This window comes from Triturus cristatus, chromosome 5_1 (genome assembly GCF_964204655.1).
Source record: "Triturus cristatus chromosome 5_1, aTriCri1.1, whole genome shotgun sequence".
Taxonomy (NCBI): Eukaryota; Metazoa; Chordata; class Amphibia; order Caudata; family Salamandridae; genus Triturus; species Triturus cristatus.
This window is the reverse complement of record NC_140587.1, coordinates 821,142,359-821,163,715: the sequence shown is the minus strand read 5'-3', so window position 1 is coordinate 821,163,715 and position 21,357 is coordinate 821,142,359. Positions and strand designations below refer to the sequence as shown.

The 21,357-nt window shown below is 43.3% G+C and overlaps 2 protein-coding genes across 3 annotated transcripts in view; one reads left to right on the top strand and one right to left on the bottom strand.

Moving 5' to 3' along the window:
- Positions 1-21,357, bottom strand: part of RNMT (RNA guanine-7 methyltransferase) — a 161,238-nt gene that overhangs the window by 127,108 nt on the left and 12,773 nt on the right. The window contains exon 2 of the mRNA XM_085605877.1: positions 678-1,402. Within this exon, the coding sequence (XP_085462003.1) occupies positions 678-1,364 (687 nt within the window). The 5' untranslated portion in view covers positions 1,365-1,402. The remainder of the gene's footprint in view (positions 1-677; positions 1,403-21,357) is intronic.
- LOC146831527 (uncharacterized) lies at positions 2,930-9,577 on the top strand. 2 transcript variants are annotated; one of them, XM_085605875.1, is made up of 2 exons: positions 2,930-3,598; positions 4,426-9,577. In XM_085605875.1, exon 2 carries the CDS (start codon positions 7,466-7,468, stop codon positions 8,771-8,773), a length of 1,308 nt encoding a protein of 435 aa, XP_085462001.1. In that variant the 5' UTR covers positions 2,930-3,598; positions 4,426-7,465; the 3' UTR covers positions 8,774-9,577. The 2 variants fall into 2 exon arrangements, with proteins under 2 accessions (XP_085462001.1, XP_085462002.1); XM_085605876.1 differs by having other exon boundaries at positions 4,426-5,007.

Genomic DNA, 21,357 nt, shown 5'->3' with positions numbered 1-21,357 from the left:
AGACAGAGTGCGACATAGGGGCAGACAGTGGAAGCAAAAGATGTAAAGCAGTCCCACTTGCAATTCAGTGCAGGTACTAAATGAAGGCAGAATCCACCATCCAGACAGCCAATAGCATTGAAAGATTAATATTCCACTTGGAAAGCCGAGGTGTGCGACAAAACATCAAGTCAATGGTTAAAAGTGGCTTGTCAGAGTAAACCAACAGTTGAAACGGGTGGATCCAAATCCCACTACATGAATATTACTAGTAATGGGTCTGACTGACAGCTGGTCTGTAACACCCCAAAATTAAAATAGGACAATTGGGAAAGGTCTTAACTCTTCCTTCATTTATATTTTATTGTGTTCTGCCACGTACTTTTAACTTTTCCTGCCCCATAATTCCATATATAGGAAGTAATTCTGAGCGGGTGAAGGCCTGCATATTCCAACTCATATCTAATCGAAAAAACCTGCTTATTCTTCTCTGGTATGCTGTCCTCACCTGAGAAAAAGTTTCAAAAATGGACCCTTACAATTGATATACGCTTATATTTTCTCTGGCTTCCCTCTGTGATAGTTAAAAGATACAGTTCTTCAATAATGAAATCAAATTTCAATATAAAATATTAAGAAACCAAAGCATATGAATTCCTTTTGATCACAGCTGACCCAATAGGTCTTGATGTACTTGCTTTGTACTTTGCAGGTGGCTCTTCAGTCTCTAGTGGCCTCCGCTTTGGCGACGTAGTAGACACTGGAATGACTCCCAAAGCCCCATTGCTTTCTTCTGTGGCATTCAGGGCACTGGGCCCGGCATCCTTGATGGTGTCGTCTCCTGAAGGCTTAGCGGCGTCTTCTCCTGCAGGCTTAGCGGCGTCTTCTCCTGCAGGCTTAGCGGCGTCTTCTCCTGCAGGCTTAGCGGCGTCTTCTCCTGCAGGCTTAGCGGCGTCTTCTCCTGCAGGCTTAGCGGCGTCTTCTCCTGCAGGCTTAGCGGTGTCTTCTCCTGCAGGCTTAGCGGCGTCTTCTCCTGCAGGCTTAGCGGCGTCTTCTCCTGCAGGCTTAGCGGCGTCTTCTCCTGCAGGCTTAGCGGCGTCTTCTCCTGCAGGCTTAGCGGCGTCTTCTCCTGCAGGCTTAGCGGCGTCTTCTCCTGCAGGCTTAGCGGCGTCTTCTCCTGCAGGCTTAGCGGCGGCTTCTCCTGCAGGCTTAGAGGCGGCTTCTCCTGCAGGCTTAGAGGCGGCTTCTCCTGCAGGCTTAGAGGCGGCTTCTCCTGCAGGCTTAGAGGCGGCTTCTCCTGCAACCTTCGATACAGTTTCATCTCCTTCCTCAGTACATCTTCTCAACTCAGTTTGATGTTCTTCTGTGCATGCTGCAGTGTCCATGTTTCATAAGTTTCTAGATTCTTATTGGTAGACAGCCTCTAAAAAAAATAAAAAAAAAAATATGTAGTTATATATATATATATATATATACACACTGAAAAACGTTGGTTTCCATTATATGGTCTCTGAAAATTGGAGGGCTAAACTGTGTAAATTTATAGACAGCCAGCAGTTACTCCCCATCATTAATATGTTATGTTTTACTAAAATACAGACTTACTTTTAGAAAGATTTCAAGCACTCGGATACATTCCAAAATAGTGCTTGGGAAGGTAAAAGGTAAGCTAGATTATCTCTATCGATTTAAGGGTTATGTTATATTATGTTAAGTTAAAATACTTGCATAGCACAACAGCTATCCAGTCTGGGTTTCCCTACACTTAGGATTACCTGACTTAATAATAAAAAATTCCAGTGACTATCTTGTCAGCATCAGATGCAAAGTAGGGTGCTGCTACTCTGTTTAACTAAAAAGAGGGAGCTGGTTGTTACTTTCCTTGCAAATCGCTGACTGGCGGGTTATAATTTGGATTACACTCACAAAAAGTCAAACTACAGCCATATACACCACTACTGTGTCTTAAATGACATGTCTGTTCTCTGAACTGTCATTGGGTTCTAAAATACTTTGGCTTGTATAGCAGAATAGGAAAGACCACTGCATAATAAAAGTAGCCCAACAGATCTACAGCTATACTGAGCAAAGTAAGCGAAGTAGCTCACAAAAAGCTACAAGCAGATGATGCATAAGAGGGTGAAGCAAAAAAAAAAAAAAAAAAAAGCAAATAAAACCTATTGCTGTATTTATTGCGTATCAGTGAAGAAAGAGGTTAAGGCATTTAAATTTGAAAGCTGGCGAACTATGGATCTATACATTTACACTTATTGATCAAGAATTAACTCTTGGGTGCTTTCTTCTCTCCCTCCTCTTGTCCTATACATGCCAATATCTTTTTTAACATTTGTAAGGAAAACATTACCTTTGTTAGTAATGAAAATTTTAGCTTTTGAAGGTACAAATTATTGCAACTTGAACTACAACCAATGATAGCACATCTTCCACCGGGCCTACAGACTGCCACGCAGTTGAAGATGAAGGAAAAGAAAATTAAGTGAGGAAAGAGGATTGGATATACAGCATGCAAATATGACTATTGCCAGGGCTGGTGTGGGCTGTCATCCCTTACGTCCATAAATGGCATAGCAGGATGAGACGATATCATGCAATGAGAATACCCACTTTTCTTATGTAATGATATATACATGGTACAAGCATAGACCTACAGTACCACAGTAGTATAGGTTGTATACTACTCGTCACCATGTATTTTTTGACAGGTGGCCACGCCCCTTTGACCACGCCCCTTTGGTCCGTGTGTCTATATTGGACGCGTTCCAAGTCTGATTTTAATCGGGGTTTTAATCGGTCCTTATAACGTATTGATAAGATTATAGCATTTTATTGTTTTATAGGTCGTTATTTTGTGAATCATGGCTTATAAAATGATACGGCGATGAAATCAAAAAGCGTATAAAACGATAAGTTAGGATTTGTGAATCAAGGCTTATAAAATGATACTGCGATGAAATCAAAAACGTATGAATCGACCACGCATGCAGGAGGGTTGCTAAGAAGTGGGGGTAGTGTGAAATACGAGTCTACAAACATACCGCGGGGCGTGTCTAGTATGTTCACAGAGGATATAAGCCAGCATTCCGAGGACCGTGTGTTAAGAAACCCCCGCTTTTTGCCGACAAAGAAAAGCTCGAGCTTTAAGACAACTTTGAGAATGTCTTGCTCTAGCGTGGAAGCGGGACCCCTTGGAGAAACTATAACAGCGATGCTGAAGGAAGCGGCAAATGCTGCAGACGACGCTGCAGAACTCGACGATAGTGATAAGGAAAATTGCGCGCCAACAACGCCTGCGGGTACTACGTCGGAGATGTCGTCGGCGATGCTGAATAAAAAGCCCGAGACAGACGTCGAGGCATCGGCTATGCCGAATATAAAGCCCGAGACCGGAGCCTGCGAAGAGGCGGTTGGTGGCGTTGCTAAAATGGCGAGCAATACCTCCGATGCTACAGACGGCGGTGGAAGAGCGGAACCAAGTGAAGATGACGAGGGTATTGACCTGCAAGAGCCTGAACCCGAGGACTCCAGCGACTGTACAGAGATGGATTCCGGAGAAGAATCTGTAAACGAAACAGAAAAGTGCGAAGTTGGAAAACGAAAAGTAAGTACGAACCGCAATTTTTCGGCAAATCCTCTGGGGTGTTTAAGAGTGTGATGATGAGGCGTGTAGTTGTGAGGAAGGCTGAGGTCGAAAAACCCCTTTTTTCTTTTTATCAGCAAAAGAGAGGAGGAGGAGCCCCAGGCGACAAAACCGCTAGCACGACTATGGAAGTCACACAGCCATCGCTACGTTTTTCATGTCTCTGCTGCTCAAGACAGAAAAAACTTGCCGTAACGCATAAAAACTGCAGCTGTAAGCGCTTAGACGCAATTGTACAATTTTGTCGTGGTGAAAGTTGGAGCACGGATCGATATCGCGGACTTTTGACAACGATAGCCGCGATCATAAAATTGTGCTTAAAGGCGGGGTGGTACGACGAATGCGAAGGTTGTAAAATTGACGACCCGAGTCAGTTGCATCACGACTGTCTCACGACGGGTGATGAATATGAAGACAGTTTGATACGGAAACTATGTTACAAGCTGGACCCCTATAAGATTATGGCGACGTTGGGGGCGGTCTATGGCTTGAAAGAAATGTCAGTACCCGAAGATTGTAGTAAGATGATTGCGAATGTTTTAAAGTATATTAAGAGAGTACAGTCCCCATCAGAGCATGTGAAAAGTATGTATGAAGCGGGTGATGAAGACATACGCTTGATAATGAAACAGCATTTGAGAAGGAAGAATTACCGTAGATATTTTAAGATCAAGTATCTTTACAGGAGTTTAAAACCGAGGAACATGACATTTCTTAATGTAGAGTAAATGAAAACATGATGATCTTCGCGATTGCTACTATTATGTATGTGTGTTTTTCCGTTGCAGGAAAGTGTGTTTCGACACATGGTTGAGATCGGCGTGCGACCGAGCGTTAGATGCCTGGAAGACGCTTTTTATTTTCTGATCAGAGCAAAGATGGCGTACCCCAAACCAGTGTTTCGCCCGACCGCGCTATGTCGTAACAAGCGATGTGAAATCATCGAAGAGCTTGAAAAAGAACTGGGTCAGAAACCTAGAGGCTTTTACGACGTTGAAAAGAGCAAAATCTTCTTGGGCGCTGACGACGTGCTCGAAGATTGCATCGACAATTATATCAGGCGGACATTTTGCACCCTAGGAACTACTCTGAATAAGAAACAGTTTTTCAATTTCATGAATACAATATCTGATTTGTTTTGTCGAGCCTTCTTGAAGGGGCGTGGGGAGGATGTAAGAAGACTGGTACCGTTCATAGCTAGCAAAATCCAAATATTGATTCTACGTCACGAGTTTTTGAGAGCATTGTGTTAAATATCTATGTTTTTATCGTTATTATCGTTTATAGCGCTGTACATTCCTATATTACCAGTTTAAATCATACACTGTTTAATTCGTGTGTTATTAAATAATCTACTATTGTAAAATAAACCGGCTTCTAGTTCTGATTATTTGATAAAGAAAAATAATAAAACAAAAGTGAATTAATAGAATAGGGGGGCGGGAGTAGGGGTTGCGGTATTTTAGTTCAAGAAGCGCTACGATGCAGAAGCTTTTCAAAAGAGTTTATTACAACCCCTCGAAAGTTGGTAGTTTTGGCGGTGTAGAAGCCTTGTACAAGGAGAGCAAAATCCACAACGACGGTGTTAAAAGAACACAGGTACGCGACTGGTTATCGGGCGAAGATGCCTACACGCTACATAAGGGGTCGAGAAAGCGCTTTCAAAGACGGCGTGTGATAGTCAGCGGCTTAAATCATCAATGGCAGGCGGACCTTCTAGACGTCCGTGAACATGCCGCGGTTAATGATGGTGTAAAATTTATATTAACGGTGATAGACGTACTGTCAAAGTATGCATTCGCCGTTGGCCTGAAGGAAAAATCGGGGAGCTCGGTCACAAAAGCCTTTGATTACATTTTCAGCAGCGGGAGAATTCCTAAAAAGTTACAAACAGATAGAGGAAAAGAGTTTGAAAACAAGACGCTAAAAGCTCTGCTGAACAAGTATGGTGTAAAACATTTTGTTACAAACAACGAAGTGAAGGCGGCGATTGTAGAAAGATTCAACAGAACTCTCAAGGCACGAATTTGGCGGTATTTTACAGCGTACAACACATTTCGTTATATAGATCGTTTACAAGATTTTATTGAAAGTTACAATCATAGCTATCATAGAACCATTAAGACGTCCCCTGTAGAAGTATCCCCGCAAAATGAGTTGAAAATTTGGAGAACTGTGTACGGGTCCGTGTTCACCAACAACCCTGTTTCAAAAAACACGCTCAAAAAAGGTGATCATGTTAGGGTATCTAGATGCAAGGGGGTATTTCAAAAGGGGTATGAGCAGACTTTTACAGATGAGATCTTTGTGATAGACAAGATTTCCAAGCATTCAGGCGTTACAGTTTTTAACTTAAAAGACTATGCTGGGGAGGAGGTCGAAGGGTGTTTTTACAAAGAAGAGCTGCAAAAAATAAAACAGGATCAAGATCGTGTGTACCGTATTGAGAACGTTTTGGCAAAGAAGGGGCACGGGGCACAAAGACAGTGCCTAGTTAAATGGCGGGGATGGCCTGATAAATTTAATAGTTGGGTCTCTGAGAGTGAATTAAAGGATATACAAAGTCTACAACAGCGGATATAGGCATTTAGGTACCGCGGAAGCGCCATGGAGGTCGGACCTTTTTATCTGACGCTCCCGAGTAACGCGTCTTTGGACACTTTCCCTAATAACAAAATTTCAAATTTTACGGTGAAACTAGCAAAACCTATTCATCTACAAGGAGATTGGGAGGTGGCCCTAACAGAAATTCAGTACCCGCACACGTGGGACACTTTTGAAACAGAGGATGTTAGATTTACGGTGGTACGCAAGAAGGAAAGCGCCCACGAACTTTCTTTCCCGCCGGGGCACTATGACAACATACGAGACATTGTAGAAGTAATGAATAAATCCATTGGTAACATATCGGAACTTGTTGACCTTAGATTAACGTATGAACCACGACTTCGAAAAGTGCAGTTGAGGAATGCTCAAGACTACGGTATTTTGGTGCGTGAAAAACTGGGGAGAGTGTTGGGGCTGACGCCTAACGTTCACCACTCTTCATCAGCGGGGAAAGCCTACACGGATGTACACGGCGGATTTTATATGATGTTTGTATACTGCGACGTGATAGAGCATCAGAGAGTGGGGGATAGCTACGTGCCTCTCCTCCGGTGCGTGGAAATCACAGGCAAGAATAATAGCATGATAAACATCATTTACACCAAAAGAGATTATGTACCGATCAGCAAAAAACATTTTCACACAATAACTTTGGAACTGAAGGACGATTTGAACACTAATATAAGATTTAAAGTGGGTAAAGTCATAGCGAAGCTTCATTTCAGGCCGCGACGTGGTGAAGTGTACTAGAATAATGATTTTACCTGAAAATTACGGCGACGCGTCGCTCTATAGGGATTACTATAGAGCACAAGCCGGCTCAGGCCTCCCGGGGTTCCACGGGGCACCTATTATGTACGGGGCGGGTGTTGGCGGTATATTCAGAAGCCTTTTCAGAAAAGCAGTACCGCTTTTAAGAAGAGGGTTCCAGTTGGTAAAACCGCACGTGAAAACCGCTGCAGCAAATATTGCCCGAGACGTCGCAGGGCACGTTTCGGGGGCGGTGATGAAAAAGTTTACCAAAACGGGTCAAGAAGGCTCAGGTTTAATCTATCTCGAAAGAGGAAGGAAGAGAAAAAGGGGTGTATCACTAAGGGGGCCGCCCGCGTTCCTTCAAAGCGTTGTGAAGCGCCGGCGACCGGCTCAAAAGAGTTCGCTTAAGACCCGGAGAAGACACGGAAAAAAACGAGTCTCTAAGGGCAACATATTTTAAATCGGACCATGGCCTCCGTCCCTTGCGGTTCCCAGGAATGCACAAAGTCAGAGTTGGACCTATTCCAAGTACCACCAACGCAAACCAGCATTGAAAGTTCTCTATACGTCGAAGTACCGCCACTTTCAGCCCTGTCAGACACAGCCCCCTTAGAGTTCTTCATAGCTCGGTCGGATGACTACCTGGACCTTTCAGCTACCCTGATTTATCTGTCGTGCAAAATTACTAACGCAGACGGATCCGATTTGGACGCCGCAGCCCGAGTGGCGTTTTCTCCATACCCCATAGCCTCACTTTTTAACCAACTGGATGTGAGCCTCGGCGACCGGCTCATCAGCCAGTCAAACAACACGTATCCATACAGGGCTTATCTCGAAACGGTACTTAATTATGGGGACCCCACTTTAAAACGCCAACTTTCTGCAGGTCTCTTCTACAGAGACACCGCTGGAGAGCACGAGGACACGACTTTAAACGGTGCTAACGCGGGATTTAAGAGCAGAGCTAGCTTTACAGCCCGAAGTCGTAAAGTGGAACTGATTGGGCAATTACACTGCGATTTATTTTTCCAAGACAAATTAATGCTTAACGGTCTAGATGTGAAGATTAAACTGATTCGAAATAAAGACACTTTTTGCTTAATGAGCGGCGACGCAGAAAATTACAAAGTGCATATCTTAGCGGCGTCACTATTTGTGAAACGTGTCAAAGTGAGCCCAGTGGTGCGTTTAGCTCACGCCGAGACTCTGTTAACCAGTAATGCCAAGTACCCCATCGAAAGAGTGGAGCTCAAAGTGTTCAGCATCCCAGCCGGTGCGCTACTATCGAATACTGAGAATATTTTTTTCGGATTTTTGCCAAGAACTGTAATAGTAGCGCTGGTCGATAACGCAGCATTTAGCGGTGAATATGGCAGAAACCCCTTTAATTTCAAGCATTATAATATATCTCACAGCAGCCTCTCCGTAGACGGCCAAGCTATACCGGCAAAACCATACACGCCGTCATTTGGAACTGGGGGTGTGGCTAGAGAATATTTGGGTGTGCTGCAAGTTGCTGGGAAGTACGCATCAGACCGACCCTTCTTTGTGGATCGTGTAGAGTATTCGAAAGGCTATTCTATGCTGGCTTTCGATCTATGCCCTGACAACGACGTGGGTGGCGGCCATTTTTCGATACAAAAATCAGGCAATGTACGTCTGGAGCTCCGTTTTAGCGCCGCTCTACCGTCTACTATAAACCTTCTGATTTACGCTGTCTTTCAGAATGTTATACAGATTAACCATAGGCGAGAGGTGCTAATCGACTATATGTGATGAATACGTGGCAACTGGAACGTTTTCTCGCCAAAGACGAGACGGCAAAACATTCATTTTTAGGTGTATTCGCAGCTGACACTCTACCAATGTATCTGGGTAATCGCCAGCGACCGCTTCATTTAATAGTTAATACAGACGGTAAAGATCAAAGGGGTCGACACTGGTTAGCAATATTTCTAACGGAAAAGGACTCTGAGTTTTTTGACTCCTATGGCGTGCCACCAAACAGTTATCTGTACCCCAATACCATATGGCAATTTTTAAAAAGAAACACTTCAGGCCTAATAACATTTCATGAAAACCAGATTCAGGATGATGTATCATTTACCTGCGGGGCACATTGTTTGTTTTATTTATTTCATAGATGCCGTGGTGTAGACTTTGAAAGCATTTTAAAAATGTATTCAGCTGATTTGAAGGCAAATGATGCTCTAGTAACAAGGTTTGTGTTGAGGCAATTACGCAGATTGAAAAGAGGCCGTGTAAATAACAGACCGATGCAAAATTGTATTTCATTCACTGATAATATGCATGTTTACAGTGTTTATGATAACTAGCAGACATCCACAAGGTCTATTTTACGCTCTCATTGGACTTTTAAAATCATATTTGTACCGAACATTTTTACTCTGTGATATAAAATGTATCTAAATAAATTGCATGAAAAAAGCCCTTAACTTTACGTGTCGGTCTGACTTTTTTCAGCACCTAGATGCCACGTTAATGCACCGTGGTTTATATTCATCCTGAAATGCTTAGACAGGCTATTGTCCGCATATGGTGCCTGGTGTGCTGTCGAGGTTTGCAAAAAATATGAATAAAAAAAGGGGGGCCTAACTTTACGTGTCGGTCTGACTTTTTTCAGCACCTAGCTGCCACGTTAATGCACCGCTGTTTATATTCATCCTGAAATGCTTAGACAGGCTATTGTCCGCATATGGTGCCTAGTGTGCTGTCGAGGTTTGCAAAAAATATGGATAAAAAAAGGGGGGCCTAACTTTACGTGGCGGTCTGACTTTTTTCAGCACCTTGCTGCCACGTTAATGCACAGCTGTTTATATTCAACCTGAAATGCTTAGTGGATTATACCGTTTAATTCTCGACACACGAAGACATACGTGGTATTGTGAGTTGTGGCGGGAAACTGTCGGGTTTTGGGTATAAAAACGTGAGGTCTGCAAGAACATTCAGGCTGGAGCTCTCAGGAAAGCTACGACGCTCCAACCAACGGCGCTGGTGACACCTTCATTCTCCCACCACATCGGGCGCTTGAAAAGCTGAAGCCCCTGAAAGATTTCACCACCTGATGACTGAGCACCGTTTCCATTTATGAACATGTCTGAGGACCAAGAATTGTTGGTAAGAAGATTGTTTTATGTTTTTTATATAATCCTCTAGCTCTTTTTGAAGTTGCGCTTCTATTAGCGTCATCTCTCAAAGGTTAAATGCTTTTTTATCAGGGATGTAAGCTTTTTTTCCGGCTCAGACTGTCACACTAAGACGAATTAGACCGAAGTCCCGGGCAATGTTCTAACATGTGGTTCTAATTAAGTCTTTCGCTCCTCTGTCAAAAGGTTTTAAGCAATAGATAAAATTAGGTGAAACTCGGGGTGTTTTGAATTAACTGTAACTGCTAGTCAGGAACCGTGAAAGATGCATAAAAAAAAAAAAAGTGTGTGTGTGTGTGTGTGTGTGTGTTTGCGTTTTTTTTTTTGCTTTGCCGGACCCCGTCTGAAAAATGCTCTAGCATGTGGTTCTAATTCAGTCTTTCACGTCGTCGTCAAAAGACTTTTAGTACTGTTACAGCAGCTGGCATTTTAAGCAATAGGAAATATGACATGACTCTCGGTGTGTTTAGATTTTGCACATGCTCTTACCTCAAAGACTATCTGCTCATTGATCCGTGTTTTTAAGTCAAGGACTAGTCCGCCTCCTTGCTTTACAGATCATGATTTAATAACGCTCGAGGTCTTAAATAATGTCACTATATAGCCTGGGGCCAGCGAGCCGGGGTTGAGCTGCGGCTTGAAAAGCAGCTAATTTGACAACTAAGGTCTGGGTCTATTTCTGCGGTCGTGTGTGTGTGTGTGTGTGTGTGTGTGTACTTTTGTTTGCATGAGCTTGTAAATACGTATAGCGGTGCTTTCAAGTAATTTAATTTAAACCAATATAGGAAATGTGTTACAGCTGTTTGCATTTTTGTCTTCGCAGGAAGTGGCCGAGGCGGCAGACGCACTTTTATTCGACACTGCGCTTGAAGGCCCTAATCCTATCGCAGCCAGTCAAATTTGCGGCTTCAGCGCGCATGCTGGTAAGAATTAATTCTCTTTTCTACTGGTAGTATGTTCTACCATAGACCATGCTGATGTGCGCGTGCTTGTGCGTGTGTGTGTGTGTGTGTGTGTGTGTGTGTGTGTGTGCTTGTGTGTGCTTGTGTGTGTGTGTGTGTGTGTGTGTGTGTGCGTGCTTGCGCTGCCACTCTCAGTCTAGTTGTAGCACTGATGACTATTGAGGACTCTTCCGACTGTTCATTGCTTGAATTAAAATTATGTTTTTTGCTCTTACTTAGATAAAACTGATGATGCAATCTCCATCCAACACGTGCAGCAATCAAATACACAACAACCGGTTGTACAAAGGAGTTCAAGGTTGCCGCCTGACGATCTGAAAAGCAAAGGTCAGAAGCGTAAAGAAGCGAGGCGGCGAGGGCCACCACAAACATTGCAGGGTGGTTTTGGGGGGAGTACTGTTGGGGGGCCTGCATTGCATGAGTTTCCACCGGTGTCTGTAAATGGTGGCGGTTTGAGAAAGAGACACTCTGGCTGTAAAGAAAAGGGTGATCAAAAGCGCAATAGGAAAGCGAATGCTAATGATAACAATTCTGCTACTCTACAGACCTTCCAGGTTTCGAATTCAAACACGCCTACCCCTGGTTGCGTTCTCCCCAGCCGAAATTCAGAACAGATTCTAGGTGTCACAACGCACCCTTGCAGCGATACTCCGGTATTAGTGCACCCCCCACACCTACTCCTACCCCCAAGTCTCACTCTCAACCATCAAAGAACTTGCATGCGCAACCAGCAAACGCCATTATTCCCCCCGATGAACAAGAAATAATTTCGCTGCTTGACGATGATGACTGTTGGGGGGAAAACGCGAATGTACCCGTTCAACAAAACAGATCAAAAGCAGGGCCAGCTGTACACGGCGAATGCTCCAAGAACCCACGCTCACAAGGGGGGTGTCACACAGATGTTACAATAGGAGGAGGACCCGCCATCACCAGCCCCCCAGTAAGGTTCGCACCAGGTGCTATTCACCATAATTTAAAGACTGAAATTCCCCACAGTGCTGCAGCAAACGGGGCGTCCGCAGCGGCGCTACAAGCTCCTAGACATAACCCCACACCACCCCTAAACATTACCGCAGTAACATCAGCATGCCACGATATTTTACCTTTAATAACAAACCTTAGGGGAAGCACTCTTAACACAGCATCTATCTGCGAAGCTATTATTTTTGCTTTAAGTAATCGTGATACAGTAGCTCAGATACAAGCCATTGAACGCATCAAAGCTGGCATCGTACGTATACAGCAAAATTTAGAGAAATCACTTTCAGCTGCTTTAGTAACTGCTCAAAATCAGCTCGAGTCCTCTGTCTCCTCGCACGCCATAGATGATGTCCTAAGTGTCAAAAAATCACTTAACGTTGAGATAAAGACACCACTTGACCCCCGCAGTGGGGCTGCTGCTGCTGCTGTTAAAGCTTCACTTCCCAGCGACGCGGCTGTACTTCAGGCAATTTACGCCATTTTTCCCCTAATAAATACCCTAGAAGGATTAGGCTTGAACTCTGCACCCGTCAGTTCATCCGTTTTTAATGTTCTACGTGTACAGGAAGCTTCCGGACATATCGGCGGCATAACAGATGTCAAACTAGCAGTAGAGGACGTGATCCAAAATACTCAGACTTCACTCGCATCTATTTTAGCAGATGCCCAAGCCAACCTTGATTCCTTGAGTCTCGACTCGGGAAACTGATAATGACCCCCAAAGAGCATAGGTCGCCGAGAAGGTCTGAAACTACAGTCGCCAAACGTAAAGAGAAATGGTTAGCCGCTAAAGTAGTCAGAAATCGGTTAGCCAAAAACCTAAAAAGAGCCAAAAACCATTTGAGAAATATACGCCGTAATATTCAAAGCAACAATGGGTATTTACCACCGAGCCCCACGCAGTTAGAGCAAACACCTCAGAGAACAGCTGTCGCTTGCGATAATTCTAGCATCAGTAACAACCCTGCGCCGGTGTTTTTAGAAAGCGTGCGACAATATCAAAGAGTTATCAAAAAATTTAGAGCTATAGAATTTTATGAAGAATTTCGTTTTGTCAATCTTCATCTCATAGATTCTATTAGACTGGCCCTAGAAGCGGTTATTAACTCTATCCAACTGCTGCTGGACCAAATGGCCCCAGACATAGGCCCCAACGATTATGTACAAATTCGCCTGAGCGGCGGTGGTCTGGCTAACTCTTTTTACACTCGCAGGCTACCGCATCACGACCTAGATGCCTCAGATTTCTTAAACAAAATTGTTGACATGATGAATAGCAATGCAGAGATTCTGGGGTCACAAAGTTTAACACTTGTTGTGACTGTGATAAAAAGTAGGGGCGGCGGTGCCAGACGGGCTCTAAATTCTGTATTGTTTACTAAGATCATTCAAAAGAAACGTCGATGGTTGATTGATTTGAACAACACAGCTGGAAATTTGTGCCTGGCGGGGTGTTTGGCAGGGTTATTGGCTCACGGTCAATCTACGGATAGAACGTTGACAGAGCAGGCACAGTTAATGCACGATGCCCTAAACATCCCCCCAGATACGGATGTCTCTTTGCAAGACATAGAAGCATTTGAAAATTACTTGGGTGTGACGATTAAAGTATTATATCACGAAGGCGGCTGGCGTTATTTCACCAGCGGTACCGCCAACAAATCTAAAATTCTGTTTGTTCTTTTACATGAAAGCCATTTTTACGGTGTGAAAGATATAAAAAAATTCCTCGGCGCTAGGTATTACTGCGAATATTGCCATTCGGCCTATACCCACAAATACAATCACTCGTGCGCAGACTTCTGCAAAGCGTGCGTTACGAACGATTGCCATGACATTGCCAACGATCTCCAAAGGTGTCCGCGGTGTCGACTGTTTTGTCGTTCTTCGGAGTGTTTAGAGCGTCATCGTGCTTTAGCCGTGGCGGGGGAGGTGAGCTGTCTCAGCAAAAAGTTGTGTGATTCGTGCGGTCTCTACGGCCCCGAAAGTCATGAATGCGAAGGCCTTGAATGCGGTGTCTGTAAAGCCCGGGTGTTTTCATTTGATTCACATCTCTGCTTTATGAGCAGACTCAAACCGCCGACCAAAACAAATGATTATATATTCTACGATATGGAGTGCCGTCAGGAAAATATCATTCACGAGCCAAATTATATTTTTGCCAGACATATTAATGGTGAGCCTACTTGGGAGTTTTCAGGTCCTACATGCGTCAATGATTTTATCAACACATTCATTACACCCCGATTTCAAAACTATAGTTTTCTCGCACATTTCTCTAAAGGATATGACTGTTATTTTGTAGTGAAAGCTCTAGTGCTTGAAAAGGTGGCAATGTCACTGATCACTCAGGGAGGAAAGCTCATGTGCGTTACAACCAAAGTACTCAATATCAGGTTTATAGACTCTATAAACTTTTTGCCCATGAAACTCAGTAAACTTCCACAGGCAATGGGTTTCCAAGAGTCTAAAGGGTATTTCCCGCATTACTTTAACACTTTGCAGAACCAAAAATACGTTGGTGCTATGCCCTCAGCAGAATTTTACGGTGTAAACTATATGTCACCCTCTGAGAAAACAGAATTTGTGTCCTGGTATGAATCGAACAAAGATCGGGAGTTTGATTTCCAGAAGGAGCTGTCTCATTACTGCCAACAAGATGTGAACATTTTAAGAGAGGCGTGTATCCGCTTTAGAGAAGGCGTCATTGCCATGTCTAGCAAGCAAATCTTGGTGAACCCGGGTCAGGCCAATGAGTATGCCTATGTTGACTTCATCGACCCCTTTCAGTACATCACTTTAGCTTCAGTCTGCTTGGCGATGTTCAGATTTTGTTTTTTAAAACCTTACACATTAGCGTTGCTACCTCGTGATAATTATCACAGACAGCAAAAGAGATTCTCAACACCCGCTATTCAATGGTTGATGTATTTGGAATACAGTGAAAAAATCACCATCCGTCACGCTTTGAGGGGCGGGGAGCTTAAAATTGGGTCCTATTTTTTAGATGGTTATGCCAATATTGACGGGGTCCCTACTGCCTTTGAATTTAATGGTTGCTTTTTTCACGGCTGTCCAATTTGTTACGCCGGAAACGATTTTAATAAGATGACCGGTTGTACATATGGTCAGTTGCTTAACCGCACAACTATTAAACAGGAGTTTTTAAAAAGACGCGGCTTCAACGTCAGAAGTATTTGGGAACACGCGTGGCGTGAGCAGTTAACATGTAATCTAGATCTGCAGACTTTTAGCAAGGATCGTGACTTACCCGAGCCCTTGAAACCGCGTGATTCTCTCTACGGAGGACGAACCAACGCCGTTACTCTTTATCGAAAGGCCTCTGGTGATGAAAAGATTTTTTACTATGATTTTACCAGCTTATACCCCTTTGTTAACAAGACAAAAGTCTACCCTGTGGGACATCCTAAGATCCTTTATAAAGATTTTGGAGCCCCTCAAATGTATTTCGGTCTAATCAGATGTAGAATTCGTCCGCCTAGAGGACTTTTTTTCCCGGTGCTTCCTTACAGATTCGAGGGAAAACTATTATTTACCCTGTGCCGCTCCTGCACAGAAGCCAGACAGACCTTCCGGTGTGATCACTCTGATGACGAACGTGCTCTGACCGGCACCTGGTGCACTGTAGAAGTGAATGTAGCTCTGAAAAAAGGCTATGTGATAGATCGCATTTATGAGATATGGCATTTTGAAAATGTTTCTAGTGATCTGTTTACCGACTACATCAACTTGCACCTTAGAGACAAGCAAGAAGCTTCGGGTTACCCCCAGTGGTGTAGTGATAATGCCGAGAAACAGAAGTACCGGAGGGAATATTTTCAGAAAGAGGGTATTCGATTGCGCTCTAATAAAATCCATGTGAACCCCACTAAAAGACAGATTGCTAAACTGTTTCTCAACTCTCTATGGGGAAAACTGGGGCAGAGAGAAGACCGCTCAGAAACTACTCTAGTGACAGAGCCGGATGAATTTGATCAGTACTTTTTTACTTCCTACTGCGAGGTGTCATCTTGCGAGTTCATAGATGATGATACCGCTTGTGTGTGTTGGCGGTATACCAAAGAACATTACCCGCCTTCATGCAACGCTAACATATTTATTGCCAGTTTCACCACCGCTTATGCTAGATTGGAGTTGTACAAGCTCCTGGAGTTGCTTCAAGACCGCTGTCTTTACCACGACACAGACTCTGTGATTTTTGTGAGCAAAAAGGGCGATGTTAACCCTCCGGTGGGTGACTATCTGGGGGAACTCACTAGCGAAACACCTCCCGATGAACACATCACAGAGTTTGTTTCAGCCGGCCCCAAAACCTACGGTTACCGCTTATCAGGCGGTAAAATCTGCTTGAAGGTGAAGGGGATCACCCTCAATGTTCAGAACCGCGAAAAAGTAAATTTTCAAAACTTAAAAGAGCTGGTCACTCAATATGCCAAGCACGCCGAAAGAGGTGAATGTGTTCCAGAAGATGAAAGCTTAGTAGTGCAGCACCCCTGCATTGTGAGAATTAAAAAACGTTGGGATATTGAGACACGCCCGCTTCGCAAAACGTTGAGGGTTGTATATGATAAGCGCGTTCTTAAAGAGGACTATAAAACCCTGCCCTACGGCTTTTAAGAGTTATGCAGCCTCTGTGTAAACACGGGGCTAGCGAGAAAAAGGACTTTCCGCTTTTGGTGTGTATAGTTTATTAGAGGTTGTTTAAAGTATGGATATTAGATTGCAACATCCGTTCTCATGCATCCTCGCAGGTCCTTCCAATTCTGGTAAAAGTTACTTTGTAAAAAAACTTTTGGAAAATGCGCATCAAATGCTGACCCAGCCACCCACCAACGTAGTGTGGGCCTATTCCTGTTGGCAGCGGCTCTATCAAGAACTCGCGCTAAAGCTTCCACACCTCAAATTTGTCGAGGGGCTCCCCGCCGCCTTAAATGATGACATTTTATTTCCACCCTCTAGTGTTAATATGTTAATTGTAGATGATCTAATGGCCTCTGCTTGTGACAGCGGTGAAATTGAAAAAGCTTTTACTCAGTATGTTCACCATCGTAATCTTAGCATTTTATACATTGTGCAAAACGTCTTCTGCCAAGGTAAGAGCTCACGAACCATCGCTCTGAACACCAAGTACATGGTGCTTTTCAAAAACCCCCGAGACAAGCTTCAAATAACGACTCTAGCCAGACAGATGTACCCGGGTCGCTCTAGTTTCTTTCTAGAAGCCTTTGAGGACGCCACTCAGAGCCCCTATGGGTATCTTTTTGTAGATTTAAACGCCGGCACGCCGGAGGATTACAGATTAAGGACCGGGCTTTTCCCACCGGATCTTCCTGTTGCTTATACTCTAAAAAAGTCCTACCCGGCTATAAAAAGAAGATAAATAAAAAGCAGCGCTCCAGTTTAGAGCTCCAACACACTCATGACCATGTCCAGCCGGATAGCGCGCAATCTAGCTCTTTTAAGACTGTTGGTTTCATCACCCCCACAACAAAGGAAAGCTCTTCTATGCTCCGCGTCTGACGATTTAGTAGCAGCGATATCGGAGATAGCCCTAAATACCTTGAAGGGCAATGTCCCTTTGAGTCCTCAACAGATCCGAGTGCTTAAAAAGAAAAGTAATCTTGTTAAAAAACTGAGCAATAAGAGGATCTCTATTAAAACAAAAAAAAGTCTTGTCAAGCAGTCTGGGGGCTTCATAGGATCGCTGCTAGGCATTGCTATCCCGCTTCTCTCGGGCCTGCTGCGCCGCCGGTGATGGCTCACATTGAAAAAATGTATCTCGTTCCTAAACATCAGCTAGACAGAATGCGGAGTCCCCCAAGCGCTGATACCGACATTAGAAAATCAGCCACGGATCTGTTGGACGCTGAGATGCGCGAAATTCTTCATCGTAGTGATTTACCGGTGCACGAGAAAGCTAAGCTTTATACCGCTATCCTTCAAAAGTATCTGAACTTTGTCCATCATGGTAAAATGGAAAAAGAGGGCCTGACTTTATTCATGCCTGAAAGTCAAGAGCCACCCGTTTCACCGGTCAGAGAGCCAGAATCACACGCCTTTAATCTAGTTAATGAAATCCTTGACAACGTTAACCCCCGGCACAAAAAGAAAGCAGAATTACTTCTTAATAAAATTCATCAAAATAAAGACATCGCTTTCTGGAATGATAAGGGGGAACTTCTTTATAAAGGTAATGTTATACGTGGTTCAAACCTGCATGATTTGATCAGAGGCGCCACCCAAACACACTCTTTTGCAAATAATAAAGCGCCTGTCGGTTGGGATGCCTTCATGCAGAGCCTAGCAGAACTGAACATTCCGACATCGGTGCTAGGAAATGGTGGTCATCGTATCCACTTAGAAGATTTAAAGAACAACGCCGTTGCACCATTTGTTATCCCTTCTCCCCCCGCATCACCATTTTCACCGACCCCTCGAAGAGCACCGACGCTTGCCCTCCGTGATACCGCTGACAATGCTCACGAACCCGTAACAACACACGGCCAAGCACTCCCGCCAAAAAAAAGAAAACACTTCGCGAGATTGCCATGGTTGTCTGTTTAGCACCCGTGACTTATAATAGAGACCTATGCTTTTTACTGGGTAACTAAATATTTTTTTATGTAAATACCTCATCTGTATCACAACATATAGTTTTTGTATAATTTTATGCCCGGTGGCCATACTGCGTATTACTGGTTGATGTTAATACGCTATGGTTTCTTGATTTTTATGTACATCATTTTGTTTTCAGTGTTGATACTGTGATTTATATGCCAAGGTGCATAATGTATTTGCTAACTACGGCTACCTCATTATTCAACTATAAGCTTAAATATGTGAATTCTATATTTATATATGTATTATCGCTATCCGTGATTATTATAAGTTAACAACGATAAGCTGTGATTCCTCTTTTAAAAAATTTATGTAACTTCCGCATATTTGATGTCTGCTGTTGATACTGTGATTCATATGTCTTGGTTTATAATGTATTTGAGAACTACCGCTACCTCACTATTCAACTATAAGCTTGACTATGTGTTTTCTATACTTTACAAATGTTTTATAGCTATCTGTGATTATTACCGGGTACCAAAAATATGCTGTGATTCCTTTTTTTAATGTAACTTCCGCAGATTTTATGTGTGCTGTTGATACTGTGATTTATATGCAATGGTGCATATTATATTTGATAACTACCTCTACCTCATTATTCAACTATAAGCTTGATTTTCTTTTTTTTTTTCTATTGTCACTAAATGCTGTCAGTATATGTAATTCCATATAATGAAACTGTAATTACATAAAATGTGATTTTCTGTTATGTAAAAAATGGTTTCAATTAAATTGTAAATATTGACCCAAAATAAAACTTCTCCGAGCTTTCATTTTACATTTAATAAAAGCAATTTGTTCTAAAACGCGTTATTATTCTTTTCAATAATGTGATGATGGGAAATGTATAAAATATCATTTTAATTCGTAGCTGCACCCCATATATCCGATTACTGAGCCCCCATAAACACGCCTAAAGCAAGACATGCCCGGGCATGCCTGGTCGATTTATACGTACTGAGTCCCCCATAAACATGCCTAAAGCAAGACATGCCCGGGCATGCCTGGTTGTTTTACACGCTTTATGATTTCATCGCCGTATCATTTTATAAGCCTTGATTCACAAATCCTAACTTATCGTTTTATACGCTTTTTGATTTCATCGCCGTATCATTTTATAAGCCATGATTCACAAAATAACGACCTATAAAACAATAAAATGCTATAATCTTATCAATACGTTATAAGGACCGATTAAAACCCCGATTAAAATCAGACTTGGAACGCGTCCAATATAGACACACGGACCAAAGGGGCGTGGTCAAAGGGGCGTGGCCACCTGTCAAAAAATACATGGTGACGAGTAGTATACAACCTATACTACTTACCACCATGGAAACTGCATGGTGAAACACTTCCAGATGCTACATTTTGTGGTGACGTGTCAGTCACATTTGGATGAGTACTTTTAGCACAACAGGGGCACAGCACCCTTTAAAACAATGGAGTACGGTGCAAATGAAAGCAGCGCTTGCATTGAGGGGACGCAACAATTGAAGTGGGACGTAGCGAGACAAAAAACAGTTTGGAAAAGGTCATAATTACCCAACCAGATTTTATGGATAAACTACTTAGATGTCAATAAACTTGTATAGATGTACATGCCTTACAGGGTAAGTTTTCTTACACTGACTCTAAACAGCAACTCTACGTAGAAGGAGATAAAGTCAGGAAGACTGCTGGCTTGCTCTGTATCTACCATGCATACACCCAATAACCACCTCCTGCCACTGGCCCTGGTCAAGTGGAAACATTTTAGACATGAAAGCAGGAGACTTGACATCTAATGTCAGGTTTAACTAAATATGCTGAAAATAAACACCGTATTTAAAAGCTATGCAAGGCCCACAACAGAACGAACTGTCCCAGTCAAGGGCGTCTCTGGGCCTTGCCATCACAATCACGGTGACCTCAATTGTATTCAGTGGTTGGGTTGGAGTCACGGTTTAAATCACGCACCCCCCCCCCCCCCCTCCATCCCCGGTTTGGCCAAATTGCTTGGCAATCAAATTCTTATTAAACGTAAAAGCTGCATGTAAGCATGACGGTATAAAATACATGGTTTGGATATTACTTATGGGGCTGAAAAAATGTCCTATCTTAAGGTATTTTCACATTATTGCACTACGGCAATAAATGTATAAAATGTGCAGCAAATAGCAGAATGCTGCAGTCTCAGGTCCACTACTTTAACAAACTGTTTGATCCTGGACCCTGTGCCTCAGTCCATTGTCCGGACAATACATGAGCACTTTGACACAGGCTTAATTCAAGAAATAAACACCAAGGGCATACATCCAGAACAGGCATAAAGCATGGTTTTAATTCACACGTTCAGTGCTGCTTATCTGCAAGAGAATGAAAATGCCTTTCTGTAGTGGCATGTGCTCTTAAAGCTACATTGTTCACTACACCTCTTGTGCTACAGTTTCATCCTCCCATCCACAGGCAAGCACCTCTTTTACAGCTCATAAAGGGCTAAAATAGTGGGAGTTGCTTCTCCTGTGTATCCAGAGATGGGGTTAAAAGTGGCGCGGAATCAAATGCGGGTAAATGGGCGTCCCGCAATGTCAATGTGCGGACAGCAGGATAGATGCCACATCTGCAA